The sequence below is a fragment of the Thamnophis sirtalis genome, unplaced genomic scaffold (assembly GCF_051295495.1).
Source record: "Thamnophis sirtalis isolate CommonGarterSnake01/CBP01778 unplaced genomic scaffold, rThaSir2_p1.2 scaffold_7, whole genome shotgun sequence".
NCBI lineage: Eukaryota > Metazoa > Chordata > Lepidosauria > Squamata > Natricidae > Thamnophis > Thamnophis sirtalis.
The window spans coordinates 28,084,576-28,105,568 of NW_028261387.1; the positions used below are offsets into that span (position 1 = coordinate 28,084,576).

The 20,993-nt window shown below is 38.7% G+C and overlaps 1 protein-coding gene across 1 annotated transcript; it reads left to right on the forward strand.

The window, feature by feature from the left end:
- The first annotated feature begins 13,702 nt into the window (after positions 1 to 13,702).
- Positions 13,703 to 15,610, forward strand: TACSTD2 (tumor associated calcium signal transducer 2). Its single transcript, XM_014072210.2, has one exon. It carries the CDS (start codon positions 14,048 to 14,050, stop codon positions 14,972 to 14,974), a length of 927 nt encoding a protein of 308 aa, XP_013927685.2. The 5' UTR covers positions 13,703 to 14,047; the 3' UTR covers positions 14,975 to 15,610.
- The last annotated feature ends 5,383 nt before the right edge of the window (positions 15,611 to 20,993 follow it).

A 20,993-nucleotide genomic window follows, 5' to 3' on the forward strand; every position in this document is an offset into this window, starting at 1 on the left:
GCCTCCTTCCTCTATAACACAATTTGGATACATTTCAAGATTTTTCTTTTGATATCCTCTTCCAACTCTTTTCATTTTTACCCTTGTTTATGTCTATATTATTTTTTTGTATTCATGAATACTCCTCTCATATATGCTTTACTTACATCTCCTACAAATTCCCTGAATATACCCTTATTCATATTCAAAACAAAGTATTCAGATAGCAGTTTTTTGTTTTTTTTACAATCATTAATATTCTTTTCATATCAAAATAAACTCCCATTCGGCCTCCAAGACCTTCTTGCCTGCACTACCCTTCCCAATTCCGTCCAGACTGGGTTATGATCCAAGAGAACCCTCGCCGCAATCTTTGTCTTCTTCACCCTAGAAGATAAATCATTAGTGATTTGTATAAAATTCAAAGTTATCCATCAAGTCTTTTTCCCTTCTAGAATTAAGTCTAATGCGATATATCTTCCAAAGGGATCTGCTTCAGTTCATTCAGCCTTAATGTCTTTTCTTAAGTATACAACTATACCATTTTTCTCCTGCGTAACAGAGGTCTCAAAGTGTTGACCAAGTTCGAGGTTGAACAGATATTCTGGATCAGTTAATTTAATATGAATTTCTTGCAAACAAGTTATATCATTCTTGAACTGTTTGAGATAGTAAACTATTTTCTTTCTCTTCTGTAAAGAGTTCAGACATAACTCCTTGATCAATGGCCGATGATTATTGAGGTTGTTGCAATCTGCCTTGTTTTCCCATTCGTCTGGTAGTCGTACGGCAAGGTCCTTGTTCTCTGGTCCCTTGCCCTTCCGGAAGGAGGAAATGGTGCTTTCTGTCTTGTAATTGTATAATTTGCTGTTTATCTTGTCCTTCTCGTAGTCTTTCTCCAGATCCAGATGATTCAGGGTGTCCCACCTTCAGGGTCTTGTGATAGAAATCTCGGGCTTCCCATACAGAGTTGAGACGATATTTTTGCTTATCAAATGTAATTATAATACCAAATGGCACATCCCACCTGTACTGTATCTGGCGGTTTCTGAGTTCTTTCACTAGAAAAGCATAATCTCTCCTGGCCCTTAGCATTTGGGGTGGTATTTCCTTCAAAACAATCAAATCCTCTCCGCCAATTTGTAGCCTGGTATTATAAGACTCTTGTAGTATCACATTTCTAGACTCTCTTGTAGTAAAATATATAATTACATCTCGAGGAAGTTGTCTCTGTTTTGCCGCCCAAGGGTTAATGTGATAAATTTTTTCGATCTGCCAGTCAAAGTTAATTCCCGGTCTTCCCACCAGACGATTAAAGGCCTCTGAGAAAATCTGCTTCAGATTCTCCTGTTCGTTTTCACGCAACCCCCTGACTCTTAATGTAAGCTCCATCTGTTTATAGTGTATCATAACAATTTATTTTTCTGCGTTGTCAACTTTTTGTTGCATCACTTCAATTTTGGATGTCAAGTTAGTGTTGGCTTCCTCAAGTACCTCTAGCTTATCTTCCATTCCATCAACGTATTCTGTCAGTACAGTTACAAGTCCCACCATATCGTCCTTTGTTTTGGCAATCCTAGTATCAAGCTTATCACATAAGTCTGCATTAAATTTCTTTATCTCCTCTCTAAATTCTCTAAGAGTCTCAAGAAAAAACTCTTTCGTTATCAAGTCTCCAGTAGGGGGCGTAGAGGATGAAAGCTGCAACTTTGTGCCAGGTGCGTGAGGTGTATTCCTAAAAGAACGTCTCCCCGACTTTGATTTTGATGCCATTATTTCTTTTCTTCAAACAATTATTCAGCAATTATTCAAACTCTGCTGGCCCGTTATGTAGCTTGCGAGAGAAGAAAGTATTAAGTCCCCCTTTATTTGTTCTTAGAAGTTTTTCAAAAGGTTTCAGAAAAGAGCAGTATAACAAAGCAATTTTCGGAGAGAGTTTACGGAAGGTTTCAAAAGACTGGCATTACACCAAAACAATTCAGCAAAAAGAAAAAAGAAAACCTCTGTTTGGAATGTCTCTATCATAGCAAAGAGTCTTTGAAAACTTTTAGAAGTTGATAAGAAAAAATCTTCAGAGAAGTGGAGCTAATTAATTAATGGGAGGCTATTCCTTTGATTCCTTGCCAGGGAAGTAGGAATGTACCATTATTACAAGTGCGGAGGGTACAGAAACGCCATCTTGGGAGCAGTTGCACAAAGGAAGCTTTTATTAAACTGAAGCTAGGATTTTTTCTAGAAAAAGCAAATAAAGTTCTCAGGTACAGGCTCTGCTTGTATTAGTTTCAGATAAATGTCTCAAAAAATTGTCCTAAGAGGGGTTTCTTTGCCTTGTGCTGTTAGAACAGCCGAGATTTCTGGCCGGAGCATGACTCGGCTTTGATTGTCTCCCCCTTTCTGTTCGCAGCAAAAAAAAAAGCTGCAAACTTCAAAGAAAGCTCTTACCAGCTGGATCTCTCTCTGCAATCTTCTTGCCTGAAGAATGAGGTATCTGCTAGGTGTTTAGGCAGATAACGAGCCAGGGATCTGGGGGCAGCTCCATTAAGCCGCTGCCAACGGCAAAGTCCCGCCCCGGAAGTCCAAGGAGCTTCTTGAATGAGAAGTGAAACATCTTCAAAGAAAAACCAGAAAGTCCAGTTGCCTCTTGAAAAAGCACTTTTGGTACAACCATGATCTGGATGACAGAATCTCCATAAGACATCAAGCTAATGCCATATTTTATAAAATAAGCTTTACCATATCCTTCTGAAAAGGCAGCAATCAGTTTAAAAATGCATCAGAATTATGTATATTCTCAACCTTTCATTTCTCGGTTGTTGATCCATGCCGACAGTATTTGAAGGGGAAATTAAGATTGGGTTTATCTTTGCACCACATTGTGTGGAACTGAATTGAACAGAAACAGGTTTGTGGAATTTAGTATGTCTATAGAATAGGATGTTCTTAATGGTATGGATCTGAGAAAAGATACCCAAAACCCCTCCAAAACAACCCCCAATTCTTGTCCAAGTTCTAAACCCACAACATAAAATGCAGATATAATACAAGGGAGAAATACTATGTCTAAAGGCATAATCGAAAGCTGCAAAATGACTTTACAGATCTATTTCTTTTTAACCTGAACATCATCTCCAGGCTAATGTGCTGTATTCTCACCCTAGCCTTTCTTGTTCCATTGTGAAGCCAAGTTCCTTCAATTGTGATTATGGTGGTGTGCAAATTGTGCAAGTACTGCTGAGTCGTGAATTTATAGCGCTTTCTCAGCATATATTTGATTTAGTTAATTGCATGTAAGGCTCTCATATCATACCGTGCCATATAGAGTTGCTTTGATATGAAGTCTAATCCATACATTTGTTCCGTCCCCAGGCTATTATGTCAATCAAGTTGCATGTGATATAATGGCTTGTATGTGATCCTACTGAGACCCTAGCATGGCACTGAAACCACTGATTTCTAGAAGGAAAGAAAAACCTCCCAATATATATATGGAATTTGCAGTCATTGCAACATAATTTTATTGAAAAAATGTTTACATTTATATTGTGTGTAACAAATGTTGTAAATAGCGAGCCTTTGTACAGAAAGAATGACTGAACTACTTTACTTTCATGTAAAAGGTATATTTGCCCATTGCGTGTGCAGTTTTATGATGAAGTGGAAGGAATTAACCACTCAAATAATGGAAAGGGCTTTTCCTGGCAATGTTGTATCTTCTTAATGGTGTGAAGATACTTAAAAGATTTCCTTTTTTTCAAATTGGCCTAAAGGGAAACTTTTCATATAAAAGAAACATAATACATGGTAGGTTTCTTTGTGTTTGACTCGTAGGATTGCATTTCAGAGCTGTGGGGCAAAGCAGTTCCATCAGCCCTGGCTTATGCTGTCAATTGCAAATGTACTCTTAAAAGCACAATTGTAGGTTTCTAGCGGCACATGCTGCAAAATTTGGATTAAAAAAAAAGAAAACCTGTTAACTATTCATCATGTATAAATATTGCGTAAAGAAGTTATCACTGGGCATTAAAAATGGGTGCCTGAGTAAACGTGTGCTGTAATTGGAAACAACTTGTTTATAATGACTTTTCATGGAGACTTTATAACTTGCTGCAGAATAGTTATTGCCCATAAAGGCCGTAATTGATCGTGCTTCAAACTTGGGACAAAGCCACTAGAGGGTGCTATGAAACAACTGATGCCTAATAAACTCCTTTGGGGTTTAGAGAATAGTACTGCACTCTTTTCTAATTACCCAGAATTTAACTAAACAAAAACACTATTTTATAAAACCATATAGCTGGGAGGAACCTGCTCCAGAAATCTCACTTTTCCACATCATAGAAATTTGAATAATGGGATTGGGATTTCACTATTCCCACAACTCATTCTGAGAAAAAAAAGGCAGCTTAAAGCTTAAACCATTGGACTGCTACTGCCTCTTATTTAAAACAAAATTAAAAACAGGAGAGTTGGGATATGCAGGTGACGTGTCAGTCGGTGGTCTCTGCTATTTTTAATTTGCAAAAACATCTTCGGCCTGTAGAAGTTTTGTTTTTTTAAGTTGAATGGCTACAGCCAGCATTTTCCTTTAAAACATGTTGTACAAAAAACAAGCAGAGCACATATTTATGGGATAAATAGAGTTGGGCAAAGAGCTTTTTGCAGTGAGAGATTGCTAGAGGCCAGTGATGGCTAATCTTTTCTGAACTGAGTGCCCAAAAAGTGCCGAATCCCCAAAATGCAATGTGTGTGTGCCCCCCCCCCCCCACACACACATGTGCCCTGCACATGCACAGTAGAGACCTGAAGACCAGCTGGCCAGTGGGAGGCTGGTAGGCACGCAAGTGGCAGAGCTGAGCTGGGGCGACAGCTCCCGTGCCCACACGTACTGCCTCTGGCACGAGTGCCATAAGTTTGCCATCATGACTATAGGCAGTGTGTGTACATATTTGGTGTGTTTTACATGGGGTGGAAGTCGTCATCTTGCTGTAGCAGACTACTAATGAAACTGATTTTCCCTTTCTCCCTCACCTCCCCAGCTGTCAAAATCTGTCCTTAATGTTTGGAGGAGCCATCACAATAGATTTTGAGGCTATGTGAAGGAAGAATCTGTACTGTCAGCAGAAAAACTTTTTAGGAAAGCATACACCTGGATGCAACACTGATATTTTTTAAAAATGGTGGTTGTGCTATATTTCTCCAAATGTCTCCTGTTTGCTCTAGTGAAATTGGCATTTTCTTGTAAGTGGTTGGTGTGTCCCCCCCCCCCCCCTTTGTGAGAAGTAGCTGACTTGACAATTGTAAGCGAGCATCATCATTTTATTTTTTGTGAAATGGATGTTGGGTCAGAAAAAGCCTTAAAAGAAATTGTTCTGTCGATTTCACCTTTTTGCTTTATACTAAGCTTCCTGCAAAAGCTGGTAAGAACAAAATGGCCTGATTCAGTTAATTTGGGAGCTTGACACTATTTTTAAAAATGACTAAAATAACTTGTTTCGTGTTGTACTATATGAAACTTGCTTTTCACTTTGGGATGGAACTGTTTGAACTGGAAAGGGAATTTTTTGAATGGGAAATATTTTGCATATCCTACACCATTTCTTGATTAATTGGAAAGCCGGAATATAGCAGCTGTTATGTGAATATAGCTATAATATACTTGACATTCTCTACCTAGCATCTAAAGCTCCACAAGTAATTTCTAATCAAAAGCTTTGTTTACATACTGCACTGAAACACATGCCTTGATTAATGTGGTCATATTGCTAGTTTTCCTCTGGCTTCTTAGAATAGGAAACAATTCAGGCATAAGGTTGAGGGTTTGCTACCACCCATAGGAATAGCACCCTAATCAGTAGAAAGTCTGTCCTTACTGGAACTGATCTTACAGAATAGCAAGAGTTGGAAGGGACCTTGGAGGTCTTCTAGTCCAAACTCCTGCTCAAGCAAAAGATCCTACACCCAAAATGGCGAGCCCCCTCTGCAATCACACGAGCTGTCACCCCAGCTCAGCTCCACTGCATGCATGAGAACCTCCCACTGGCCAGCTGGTTTTTGGGTCTCTGACACACATGCGTGGGGGTGGGCCACATGCAGGAGATGTGTGGGGGTTCATGTGCATCCATGGGGGGGGTCACATGCACAGGGTGGGGTGCACGGGCGTCCATGCATGTGTGGGGATGGGAGGGTTGCGTGCACATTGCATTATGGGTTTTGGCATGTGATGACAAAAAGGTTAGCCATCACTACCCTATACCATTCCAGACAAATGACAGTCTAGTGTCTCTTTAAAAGCCTCCAATGATGGAGCCCTCACAATTTCTGAAGGCAAACTATTCCACTGGCTTATTCTCATCAATAATTTTCTCCTTAGCTCTAGGTTGCTTCTCTCCTTGGTTAGTTTCCAACTATTGGTGGCCTTGCCTTGTGCTTTGATAGATATGTTGGCCTCTCTTCTTTGTGGCAGCCCCTCAAGTATTGGAACACTGCTATCCTAACACCTCTAGTCCTCATGCCCAATTCCTGCACCTGTTCTAGCCCCCATCTCCCTAATCATCTTTGTTACTTTTCTCTGCACTCTTTCCAGAGTCTCAACATTTTTTATATATTGTGACGAAAACTGGATGCAATATTTCAAGTGTAGTCTTACCAAGGTCCTATAAAGAGCTACTAATGCAGGCTAGGACTATGTTGGCCTTTTTGACGTTTGCTCATATTTAAGTAATTGTCCACTAGCACTCCAAGATCCATCTTGCAGTTAGTGCTGTTGAATCAAATTTCACCTAATCTGTACCAGTATCTTTCTTTTCCCTACATTATGTTTCATTTTGTTAGATAGGCAATGATGTTGATGTACTTCCCATTCAACTGCCCAGCAGTCAGTCTGACAGAAGTGAACTCTGACCTGGTCTCCAAAGACCTGAGCATAAGCCTTTTCTGACATTTTCATGCAAACTATAACATCAGAGAGAGAGCTCTTTTCTTACACAAAAAGATACTTTTGTGGAGTTGGAGGGAAGAGATAAAAAGAAGGGATTACCTGCAGTCTGTCGGAGGTTGAAATCTTCATCCGTTTGTTTGGTTCTGGATGAGAGCTTTGAATCCATGGAAAAAGCATAGTGGACCAAGTAGAAAATCAATGTCAAGGGATTTCCCATGATTGCTTTTAATGAGTAGAAGAAACAAGACAAGTTGAAAGGGAAACTTTCCTGAACATGCTTTAAAGGGATGGTACCACCATTGAAAAGCTGGGGCAGGTTTATTTTTGTCTCTCCAAGACAACTTGCTTTCCCAGAAAGGGGACATTATCAAGGGATAGATAACATGACCTTCCTGATGTTTCTGAGGACAGCTTGACTGCTCACAACAGACAACACAAATGTCTGAAGGATACAGGATTCCATCCTTGCAATTCATAATTATTAAAGTGGTCAGCTTTCCATCAAATTCTTCCATACAATCCCCACAATTTCTATCTACCGTAGATAATGATTAATTTTTTTAACTCAAGGGATGGGATAAAGATTCAGCTCAAATAGTTCAGTTACCAGGAGTAAAAGTTTAGATTGAATGAGACACAGGATGTAAATATGAACATTAAACAAAACTTGGTAACTCACCTAAATGGCTGTGACCCAGCATAAATGAGAAATGAAAATAGGGAGGAAAAGGAAAAAGTAGGAAAGGAATATGTCAATAGAACATGATATGATGCCAGTTGGTAAAGTAGATCTGGGAAATGGCATCTGGTTTTATAAAAGGGCAAATCAAAAACATGTGATGGCAGATTCTCAAGTTACTTTTGGCCAAAAGGGAAGATAAAATTTAGCTGATTCATCCTGGAATTATTGGGTAAGTAATTAAACTGGTAGCTCAGAGGAGCAGCCCAGGGGTGGGTTCTGGCAGGCACTGCTGCCGGTTCGCTTATGAGCGCGCTGCGTGTGCATGTGCAGTATAATAAAAAATGTTCTGCGCAGAAGCAAAAAAACAAGATGGCAGCACGTATGGCGCCGCCCGGAGAACCAGTTCTGGGCCATGGCAGGTCTGGGTTGCTGCTGGTTCCAGCAACCCAGCCGCCAAACCACTACCAGTTCAGCCCACCACTGGAGCAGGCCATACAAAAAAAATATTCTAAATGTCAGTGTTGTTCTTTTTCAGAAATCTGATATGTGTATGCACTAAGGCTACATGTTCTATACGAGAGGGATCCAATTGGGCAACTTTAGCACCTGTGGATTTCAAGCATGCCTGATGGGAATTCTGGGAACTGAAGTCCACAAGTCTTAAAGTTGCCAAGATTGGACACCTAGACTTTTAGCCCAGCAGTACAGAAGAGCTTTAAAGAGTTCTATGTAGCACTGCAAGATAACTCTAAAGCAAGAGGAAGAAAGCAAAGACATTGAAGTCTACGCAAATGTTAGAGTTGTGCGAAAATCCTGAATTTGAAACTGGTATTCAGTTTCAATCTCCTGGATAGAAATTAGTGGTTCAGAACAACTATGGTTGTGACTGAAATTATCAAGTTGTTTGTGCTGTAAACCAATTCAGGTATACTTCCTTATCAAGAGAGGGGCTCAACTGTTAAGCATCTTGTTATCTACCACAGAGAAATAATGGAGGAAAGTCTTTATTTGAACATGAATCTTTATTTTGATTAGGAAGTTCTGGAAAGAAGAATGAAAATGTTAGGAAGCTGTATGCAGAATAAATTTTCTGTATTAGTCCCATAAATTGTTTTGAGGAGACCCTGTGAAACCCATATATTCCAGATTTTTTTAATACTTACATGCATCCATATGTACTTATGCGTCCATGGTGAGATCTGAAACACTGAATTCCAGTTTGTGTGCTCACTAATGTCTCCTTTGCCTCTCCTGCAATATTATTTAATAAAGAAGACCATTTCTAAGAACTAAGATGATTAGATAAGTTCCAAACATGGATTTATTTACTTATTTATTTATTCATAACATTTATAGGCTGCCTATTTTACCTCTAGATAATTCTATAGGGCTGCCTAAAAATGAAGCAGCAAGCTTTTTTTTTTTTTTTTTGAAAATTCCCATATCCTGGCTCTGGATCAGCCCCCTGAGGTGAGGCTGGTCCCTACTCTTAGGATCTTCCAGAGGTTAGTAAAAACCTGGGTTTTCTGGAACGCCCTTCAGGAGTAGCTATGGCACACGGTTCAAATTCGATCGCATCATGTAACGTATCACTAAGTTTTTTTGTCTTTGTGGAGCCAGGGTGGGTGTGGCCTGTGCATGATGCATCCAGCCCACAGGCCTTCAGTTTGAGACTTCTATAGAGCAATGAGGGCTAGAGGTAGTACTTAAGGCAATAATGTAATACATTATGATGCTATGTTATTATTTTCATTAGGTTATTAAAAAAAATATCTTTAAACTCCTAAAGTCTCTCTCGACTGAAGCAAGGATAAATTGCACAGCTAAATAAATGGTGCAATCCTTAATCCATGTAAATATATGGAAATAAGGACTTACTTAACCAGTTGTCTTTTCCAATGAAGGATGGTTCCTTATTGCTTTTGACCCATTATTAAATAACTCATGAAAAGCAAGATAAATAGATGCCAAGCCATCAATCTCTAGACCCCACCCGTTGTCCTGAAAAACAGGCAACAAGAACCTTATGGAGACAATTTTCTTGGATAGATTCGTGCAAATGGAACAGCTGTGGAAAATCAGCATGGTATCACGTTAAAACAAGCATTTACGGAAAGATGTGTCCTCTTGATTCAGTTGCAGATGCCTGCTGGAAAGCTTTACAGTCCGTATATTGTCTTAAAAATACAAAGTAATTGACAGATTACAGGAGAATTTAAATGAATAGGTGACAAGCTTCTGTGCTCCTCTTGTTTCCCTCAACATTTGTAAAGTAACATCTTTTCTACGGATGAGATACTGCTTGCGTAGTCTTCCTGGTTCTACATAGGTCAGAGGATGAATTAATACTAATTACGATGCTTTTGTAAAAAGCTTTGAGTGCATGCTTTTTCTTTAAAAAAGCCAAAGTAATTTTCTTTATCTCAAGGCTGATCAGAATTATTATGTTAGCTTCTTCTGACAGTGATGGATTATTGTGTTGTTATTCTGATAGAATTAATCTACAATATTTTTCCCTCCCCCATGCATCTTTTGCATTCGTTCTGGGCCAATGTTGGATTTAACTTGATAGTTTCATTGTATGATTTGGTTTGTGTTTTTGGTTTGCCTGAGGTGGCCTGGAAATCTGTGGGATAGGAAACCACCCAATATAATGATCAATCGATCTGTCTGCCTGCCTGCCGGCCTGCCTGCCTACCCACCTTTAATCTTTGTAGTAATTATGGAATGAAAGCTAATGTTATTTATACTCAGATGTTGTTGGAGAGCTGAGACTAAGTAAAGCAGAAGGTTTCAGTCAACTTTAATATATAGAAGAGATCTTATCCAAAGTGGCCCCTTCGTGGTTAAAAGCTTTGCTGCTATAACATTATACTTGAGTTGTTAAACAGCACTTTCCAAACAGCAGATGGGTGCAGGACCAACATCTCTTTTAGGCACAACAGACACCATATCTGTCATTACTTTTTTAAAAAAATAAAAAATTAAGTTGTTGGTTTTCATGCGTTTCAAATATCTACTTATAATTATGCTTTTTAATAAGACAGGCAAGTAACATTTACATTTTGGACCCAAAATGTGAACCTCGAAACCAACCAACTTATTCATAATTAAGAGTAGTGTGAATACTAAAATTTAGTATCTTTAATCAGAGGTGGCAGACATAATTGGCAACAACAAATCACTATTACAAAATAATGCCTCTACTACATACTGTTCCCATTTTTCTGTACAAACACGAAGAAGATGTTGAAAGTCAGATACAAATATAAGTTTCTATTATTCCATTATATGCATTATAATATTCTATTATTATTTTTATGGCAGGAGGGGCACACCAAAACAGAGGGGGCTGGGCTCACAAGAGTCATTCATGTAATCCTGGGTAAGAGGCATGCCATGTGTACATGGGAAAACATGAATATACACAGGAAAAGCACAAATTAGCCCATAAAATAACACAGCAATTATTACTGCGCAGAATTCTTCCTCCTTTCTATATTAGGATTCTGTTTGCATGGAATTTTCAGGACAGAGGATATTTTGTAGATAATTCCACAATCATAGCACCTGCAGTGTGTGTGTCTGTATCTGTCTCTGTATGTGTGTGTGTGAGTCAAAAAAGTCAAGAAGGCAGCTGTGATTGTGGGATTGAAGCCCAGATGTTTTTCACATGGCTTCTATGTAATACCCATAAGGGGGTGGGGCTTCAATCCCATGGTCACAGCCACCATCTTGATTTCTTCTATACCAACCTTGGGGATTTCTGGGAGTTGAAGTCCTTAAGTCTTAATGATGCAAGGTTGGACACCTGTGTTTTATGCTCTTGCAGACATCTCTGCTAGTACAGTTAGTCCTCAACTTATGACCACAATTGACCCCAAAATTTATTATGCTAAGAGAGAATTTGTCAAGTGAATTTTGCCCCATTTTATGACTTTTCTTGTCACAATTGTTAAGTGAATCTCCGTCATTGCTAAGTCAATACTGCAGTTGTTAAATGAATTGACTTTACTGGTCAGAAAGTCGCAAAAGGTAATCACATGACCCTGGGACACTACAACCATCATAAACATGAACCATTTGCCAAGCACCTGACTTTTGATCACATGGCCATGGGGATACTACAACGGTCAAAAGTGTGAAAAATAGTGATAAGTCACTTTTTTCAGTGCCATTGCAACCTCAGAAGATCACTAAACAAATTATTGTAAGTTGAGGACTATCATGCATTTGATCGTATTCTGTTTCATGCACAGAAATACTACAATAAATGAACTGATACCCAGTTCTCATAAAAGTGGAAATTATCATATCCTGCTTTTTATTCTCCTTCAATTATCTCTTTCCTATGCTTTAGTTCTTTTCTGAAATAAGAAAGTTGTTTGCTCTCCCAAAATCTGTTTGACATCCTGGCACTCTGCAGAGCCTAACATTTTCAGCCAGCTTGGCATTCCGTCGCTTTGCATTGAGTGCTTGGGAAAGCTGCTTTCAAATTTTGCCTGTTTTTTCCCCCTGATGCTTTCAGAGAGCCGCACAGTTTTCTAGCCAGTACTTCTAATGATACACTGAGGAATGTTTTGGCAGTAATAAAAGAGTAGGAGGAAGTAACACCTGGAGGAGAAAGAGCTCAAGCAATAGTGTTTGTTGAGTAGCATTGGAGAATTATTGAGGAACAGAATGGAAACAATATACTGGTTTCAGAGATAGTTATCCCAAATCAGTTGGCAGACATAATACAGCACAAACTGAATAATTAAAATAAGAAAGTGTCTTGTGGCAACTTAAAGAATAACAACTTTAATTACTCTTTAAGGTACCACAAGTTTCTTCTTTTTGCTACTATAAATGAGTAACATGAGCACATACACACCTCCGAAACTGTGTAATTGAAGTACTTTAGTTAATCATTACTTGTGTGTAAAAAGTGCAGAGACAAAGGTTGGCTTATTACAGGATTCTCAGTCTGCAGTATCTCAAAGACTACCAGAGCAAAATCTTAGCACATATCCAAGTGCCACAAATTAAAGTTTTTGATATGTGACATGAAAATATTACAAGACTGGTTTCTTATAGTGCAACTCTGGACGTTTGCAGTAAAAATAAAAATTCCCACCCAAAGCCAAGTACTGCAGCTTTTAAGAATATGTAGGTGTTCTTATGACAAAGCAATAGTCACCTACATGTGAATTGGAGGGGGCATATAAATTTGTTTAACAAATAATAAATAAACTGTTTTAAAAAGCATTGGGATCCAATTTTTAAAAACTTACTGGAAATAACTAACACGAGCAACAATAACTAACATCAGCAACATGCATCAGAGAAGTACGAAGGCTATAAGATAGAGGAAGAGGACTGAAATATATTTTCTGCATAGGGAGCTGAAATGTGTGAAATATCCCTCCCTTGATAACTATATACATATATAGTTAAAAAATCCTTGTCCCCTTTGCTGCACTTCTGTGATTCAGAGAAGAGCAAGGTATTAAAGGTCAGTGAGACTGGGAGCAACTTTCACCAAATACCATTTGACTGTAAAGGCCATTTCTCATATTCTGCCAAACCAAAACCCAATTTGCCATAGAGCACTGGTCAATCATGGTTCCCTGGTGGACATCTACTCAGATGTCAGTGTTTGCCAGAGGTACACTTTTTAAGGGAATAAGGAGAGGCTGTGTGAAATTACTCTGTCAGGGACATCAAAAATCCACTTCATATTAGAGGAAGATGTAACTGGCTGGAGCATTTGCATCATCTCAAGAGATACCAAATATTCCCCTTAACACTCCTCTGAACTATCACGTATTTGCAAGGTTATCACTGTTTAGTGGAAGAACTAAAGGGCTGTTCATCTTAAATCATAGAAGAATTGACCCTCAAGAACCACGGAATCCTCAAAAACTTGAAAGAGAGCCAGTTTTTTTCTTCATCCCTCAGTTCTGCCCATTGTGTGTACTGAGTCCTGAAGTCAATATGAGCCTACCTTCGTGTCTCTCCACCTTGTCAATTTTACGACTTCAATTCCCAGAATTCCCCAGCCAGCATGCAATATGTTTTTTCATTAATATGTATCCCGGCATGTTATTACCTAAGCCCACGAGGCAGGTGTGCTTGAATTCACAAAAGAGCTTATAGTTGTGTTATATTGGTTTCTGTGTTTTTGGCATCCTGCACTTCCTCATTTAGTAGGAGGAAAGAAATGAGAGTTGCTACCACACCCTAATGGAAGAAGGTGTATGATTTTGGACCTATGACCTGTTTTCTTTGTGAGTCACCAACTAAATTGATTGGGTGGGTCTGACATTCATTTTCAAAGAGAGGAAGCAAGAGTTGCATTCAGTCACACAGAAACTGGGAGGCTCTCGCTGTGGATGGATCTTGTCTTTAGGCTGCTGTATTCACCTGCTCTTTTCTAAAGCCAACTTCTGCTCATCTTTCTCCAACCTATGGAGGCTACTTTCAGAATTGTATTGCTTTTGATGGTTGTGGCTGCATCGGCAGAGGAGGATAGCTGCTCATGTGCAACCAACAAACGGACGTACTGTGCCATGCAGCAAAACAACTGTGTCTGCAAGAGTCTGGGTTCAAATCACAAAGTAAACTGTTCAACCCTGACATCTAAATGTTTGCTTATGAAGGCAGAGGTGAGTGCTCCCATAGGCAAGGCGTTTCCAAAGCCTGAAACTGGATTTTTGGACAATGATGGGCTATACGATCCAGTCTGTGAAAACGATGGCATCTTCAAAGCCAGGCAATGCAATCGTACAGATACTTGTTGGTGTGTGAACAGTGCTGGGGTCAGGAGAACGGATAAGGGTGATAAAAATATACAATGCAAAGAGCTTGTTAGAACAAACTGGATTTTCATTGAGCTCAAGCACAAAGAGCGGAAAACTCCCTTCTCCCAGTCTGAAGTAGCCAGCAGTCTTCAGGACCTCATTCATGACCGGTACAAGCTTCCTCTAAGCTTCATCTCATCTATTGAATATGATCACCCATTCATCAAAATTGATTTGAAACAGAATGCTTCGCAGAAGTCTAACGGAGATGTGGATATTGCAGATGTAGCCTATTATTTTGAAAAAGACATCAAACTTGACTCCCCCTTTGCCTCCGATAATAAATTTAATATCACGGTCAAAGGAGAACTGTTAGATATTGAAAAAGTCCTCATTTACTATGTGGATGAAATCCCCCCAGAATTTTCAATGCAATTCCTGAAAATTGGTGCTATAGCAGTGGCTGTGGTGGTTCTCGTGGCTATTTTAATTGGGATTATTGTGTTTGTGTTTATGAGGAAATGGAGGACTGGAAAATATGAGAAAGTTGAGATTAAGGAGATGGGCGAAATGCAAATAAATCAGGTTTCATAGATGATGTAATCTGAAAGCAGAATTTAGATTTTGATACTGAGGAAATGAAAAATAGATAAGATTATCCCCTGTTGTTTGAAGGGAAGGAGGCATTAATTTTTCCTTCTAATAATAATCATAGGTAAAAACAATAGCTTTGTTGAATCTTCCCCAATTGCAAAATGGAAAATAGATGAAGACTGAGGATATGTTTGAAGCTTCAGAGGAAAAAAAATCCTAATGCTATAATCTATTCCTGAAATGTTCCAGTTTCATGTGTTTTTTAAGGAAACAAAGTTGTTCCATAGCTACATAGTTAGCTTAATTTATCAACCCTGTTTCTATACCTGTTTTTATGTGTATATTAAAATATTTTTTTCTGTGTCTCTCCAGCACAAGACTTATTCCTACATTTAAGATTGGCTTTTTGTGTGTTAAAAGATGTTACTTTTATTTTGAAAGTTTAATTGACTGAAAATACTTGTTTCTGTTCCAGATCTATAACTGTAAGAATGCTACTTTTGTAAAGTAATGCCAGCATAGCTTTTCTAATGGAATCTATCTCGTGTAACATAATGGTGTCTTTAAATACATTTTCTTAACTTTAATATGTTGTTAAACTTAATTCCCTGATAATAAATTGTATGTTGTATGGACTGGGGTGGAGAGCATGTGTCTTACAATTCCCAGTGACCTACAATTCCCAGTGTCCCTCAATGCCGTCCATGCTACCTGAGGCTGATAGAGGTTGAATTCAACCATAGTGGAAATGCACAAGTTTCCTCAAACACTTTTGGAGAGCAACCGTCCCATTTGGGAGGAGGGTTCAAGCAGGAAATTAGCCTGGACTTATTACATTAGAGGTATGGGTATGGTTGTTTGTACTTGATATAAACTGAATACTGATCTTCCGGCTTTTATGTTATGGATACGTTTTGGAGTACCTTGCTGAAGGTTGCACTGTCTGGTACTTACATGATGGCAGTGGTGGGTTTCAAAATTTTTTGGAACCTACTCTGTGGGTGTGGCCTCCTTTGTGGGAGTGGCTTGCCAGCCATGTTACCTGGTGGGAGTGGCTTGCCGGCCATGTGTTTTGTTTTCTTTCTTTCTTTCTTTCTTTCTTTCTTTCTTTCTTTCTTTCTTTCTTTCTTTCTTTCTTTTTCTTTCTTTCTCTCTCTCTCTCTCTTTCCTTTTGTCTCTCTGTCCCTTTTTTCTTTTTTTCTTTCATCTCTCTCTCACTCTTTTTCTTTCTTTTTTCTTTTTTATTTCTTTCTTTCTTCCTTTCTTTCTCTTTCTTTCTCTGTGTGAGTCTGTCTGTCTGTCTCTGTGTGTGTGTGTGTGTTTTTGCCTCTCCCTCCCTCCCCCTCCCTCCATCCCTCCCTCCCTCTGTGTCTCTCTATGTGATTCTTTCTGTGTGTCTGTCTCTCTCTGTGTGTGTATCTCTCTCCTCCCTCCCTCTGTGTCTGTGTCTGTCTCTCATTCCCTCTATCTCTCTGTGCCTCTGTCTGTCTGTCTGTCTCTATCACACACAAACACATAGACACAGAAACAGACACACACACACACATACTGTGGTCACCTTGTTGAGTGTTCCAATCACATTTGAAACATTCAACAACTGTCCTGTATTCATGGTTTTTTGCAGCATTCTGCAGACATGGGAGCAAAATATATGGTTAAAAGTACCTGGCAGCGGCATTCTTCCCTGGGGGGCTCCGCAGAACATCCCAAGACCAATGCCACCACATCTGCCCTCTTTGGGGACAGGTCCTCTTCAGAAGGACGAGGCCCCGCTGGTCCCCCTCACGTTCCTCGTGTTCCAGCCAAGGACAAAGCAGCGTGACCCGGCTATGAAAGACAAGGCAGCGCCACCAAAGGACCTTCCCGGAGTTGCTTTTCTGAGCTGGGTATACAGGGCCAGGGGTGGGGCAGGCGTTCTGGAACTTACTTCTGGGTCTGTTGACCAACCGGTTCGCGAGGACCGGCAAGGACTGGCAGCAACCCACCACTGCATGGTGGTATGTAAATTGCTTAGGCTACTTTAAAGTGGATGACCTATGGCAATTTGGCCAATTCAGTCACTACTATTTCCTGAGAGCATCATCATTTTTCATCTGATGTTAGCACTATTTTATGCTAAGCTAGTGCTGCTCTAAGAAAACCTGGCATCATGCAAATAATTGCTGTTTCCTTGTAACTTAGTTGTGGAAAAACCCCACTCACTTCCTCCACACCTCTGCTGTTTAACAGCCAAAAATGATTCAGCTGAGCACTTAGGACATGACATGTGGTTTGCTGTTTCTTGTTTACCAAGGCAATCCTTTAAATAAGTAATGCATTACCTCTTAGCTTTGTAACTTTGCCAAAATGTAAGAACTAGCAATGCTGTGCATTTATTAATTTCAAACAATCTAAAACTGGGTATTTAAAAAGAAATGTAATTATTAATGGCAATGCATTTCTACAATTAGCAATCTATATATAACCCATGCACCATTGGAATCAACTTAAATAACATTGGAAAAAAGGAAGGATGCTTATAATTTTTAAAAGTCATCTTTGTTTCACTGCAGATAGACCCAGGTTATGAATATTGATCCACTGTTTTATGCAGTGCTTCCTGCAAGTTCAGTGTTGTTGTTCAATATGCGATATCTAGTCTTTAAGGCCAGTTCTTTGGTTAACAAATGTCATAATACAATATAGGTGGAATAAAATCATCTCTAAAAAAATGTTGCCCTACTGTAAAATAGTCACGTTCTCAAGATCTCTCTCCTACAGTAACAGGCAATTAGAATAGTTATTATGAATTTTAATAATGATCACAAGCTTGCACAATTGCTTTCTTCGTCATATGTTATTTCCTATACAGAAATGGGTCCAGATTATCTATTGTAACTTAATAAAAGCTCCAATGAAGAATGATTTTTTAGCATAGCTCTGTGTCACACCAACCTTTTGCTTGATTTCCAACCACTGGTAATGGAATGGATCCACTGAGTTGCAAGTATAACTTGAAGTTGTTCTGAAAGTCTGTATAAATTATTCTTTCAAAACCTTGAGCTGGAATTGAAAGGAGCTGAGTTTTGTTCAGACTGTCTTGGTTTTGGAATAGTCTCTATTGTGCTTTGTGTTGGACCCATAAATTTCATGGACCAACAAATTTTACTATACAAACTTACTATACAGATTCAAAAGAAAAGAGGTTATTGCATTTGTAAGTGTTGCGTATTAGGAGAATTATTTTCTGTAGGTGTTACAGTCATGCAGGTATTCCTAAAAAATTGTTTATAAATGAACACCTACAGAAGCTTCAAGAGTTCTGTATCTAGCCAGAATCAAATTTGCAGTATGTAGAACTCAATTGTCCAGCAAAAAATTATACTTTATGAAAAGATAATCCTTTCATTCAGGTTTGGAGCTAGTAGCAATAATTGGTTCTGCCTCTGTTTATCTATATATTAAGATTCCTAAATTCCACATTCTCATAAGGCCAGGAACTTTACAATAGTTGATATAGCCCATGTCTTACTAGATAAGATAAAGTGGTTGGACAATCTGTCACACTATGCCATATTATTACTGTGGAATAATTACTCCCACTTGGATCATTGCTTGGGTGAGTGCAGGAAGGCAAATGACATCACATATATCATGACATCATTACACAAATGATGCAAATTACATCACTGATCTCATTTGTGTCATGATATGACAAAGTGACACCACTGCTTATCAGATGCTTATGGTATGTTGTATCGACCTAATAAATGTAGATTAAAATGAACTTAATATGTTGTGTACACACAGCTACTGTGGTTATAAAACATTATTTATTATTTAAACTTACCATGACAGCAGCCATTGTGATTTATACCAGCAAAATGACTGTGTTTGCACAGTATATTAAACTATACATTGCAATTTTGCAAGACAAATACATCAAGCGAGACAAGTCCATTTTTCCTTAGTAGGAATAAAATGATTATTTTACATAAAACACACAATACAAAAAGTTGATTTTTCCATATACTGTATTGGACTAAATGATTAAATGCATATAAAGATGAGGGTTGCTGAAATAATTAGCAATTTGTAGAAGATTGTGCTATAAAGGTTACTAGTAATTATGGTTTTACACTACTTCTTGGATCAGACAGAGGAAGATGCTCTAAAAATCATTTATGTCGAACAATAGGCCAAGATGTGTGTTTTTAGGGTTCACAGATATATCTGAGTGCTTTAACAAACAAGATGCCTGGCAAGATTTTATTAATAAACTAACTGATAACCCAGCATTGCCCAGATATTTATTTATAGAGGGAAAAGCATAATTTCCGGATCAAGCATAATTTCTAATGTTGGATTTTTCCCCTTACCAGAAGGAGTCCATTGTGGAGTACTGTGGAGCTGTTACCATGGCAACTCTTCTGGCTGTGCAGTAGAAGCCATGTAAAGGGACCCCAGGCTGTATCTTAATTGAACACACTCTGAGGGGCGCTAGGGGTGCCTTACCCCCACAATATTTTTCTCCAGAGAGTAAGTCATCTGTGTATCAAGTTTGGTTGAAATTGCACTATACACAAAACTACATACACAAAAATACAATGTAAAATGGCAGAAGAAAGTTGAAAGATTTAATGGATACCAAGGAAGATAAATGTGATTAATCAAAATTGTAACACAAAAGAAAACCAGAAAAAAATCCCTGATAAATAAAGAGTGTAAAGAGAAGATGTGTATGAACCAGATGTATAGGAGACAATGAAAGCAGGATGAACCATGCAGTTTAAAAATGATATCAATTTTTCTGTAATTAGTTAACCTCATCTGAAAATGGATAAGCTTTGGTATTTCTATGTCTGCCATTGAGAAAGAACAGACAAAACTCTGAGGTTATAAATGGGGAGGGATATTGTACTTTATATGTCAGTAATTAATCAAAGGAACACAAAGATTAATTGCAGCAAGGAACATGTAGAATATATCTGGCCATATGTCATTTTCAATTCAAAGAAAAGGCACTGGAATAACAGTTCTTTAGCAAATTTTACCCAGGGTTGAGGGACCTGTGGCTTTTGAGTCCTAGCAAAAGGTGGTGTTGGGAGATTAATTTTAGACGCTGTAACCTTAACAAATGAATGAGAAACTTGAACCAATATGTTTCATAGTTGCTTCCAGCTTTTTCCTTACTGAAAAGAGAAGGAATGAACAGGTCTAGGAAATGGTGCAATCCTATGGTAGAGGATGTCAAAAAGGCAATTTAGTTTCTTCAGAAAATGACTACTATGGTAAGGTGACCAGATTTTCAGATTGGAAAAGAGGGACACCCTTGACCGGGGGGGGGGGGGTTGATTAAAAAAAAATTTTTTTGTAAAAAGGTCACCCCGGGACACTGAAGCCAGCATAAATACAAATCTGTTGCCAAACAAAATTTTGATCACGTGACCATGAGGATGCTGCAACGGTCGCTAAGTGTGAAAAATGGTCGCAACGGTCGCTAAGTGTGAAAAATGGTCGCAACGGTCGCTAAGTGTGAAAAATGGTCATCAGTCACTTTTTTCAATGCCATTGTAACTTTGGTCACTAAATGTTTTCCCCCTCCTCGAGACTCCTCACTTCTTCCTTCATTCCTCTTGCTTATCTACCTTCACCTTATCTGTCTTCTGCTCTTTTCCTCTCTTCCTTCCTTCCTCCCTCCTTCCATCCTCTTCTTTCCTCACTCACTCCCTTCCTCCTTTTTTCTCTTCCTTCCTCCTTCCATTCTTTATACGATATAAAATTCAATGAGGGTGAAACACACCAAATCTGGCAAAGCTGCCTTGCACCAACCTGGCCTGCCCATAGAATAGCAGCCACTTTGAGACACATAAACCTGGTCTGAACATATTGCATCACAAAGATTTGCAAAGATCACATTTGCAAAAAGGAACATTTCTTGTAGTAAATACATTTTATAAACAATTTAAAAGTAAAAATCCCCCCAAAATAATAAAAAAGGTATTCTATAAATAAAAGAAATCCTTAAAAACCATTGTTA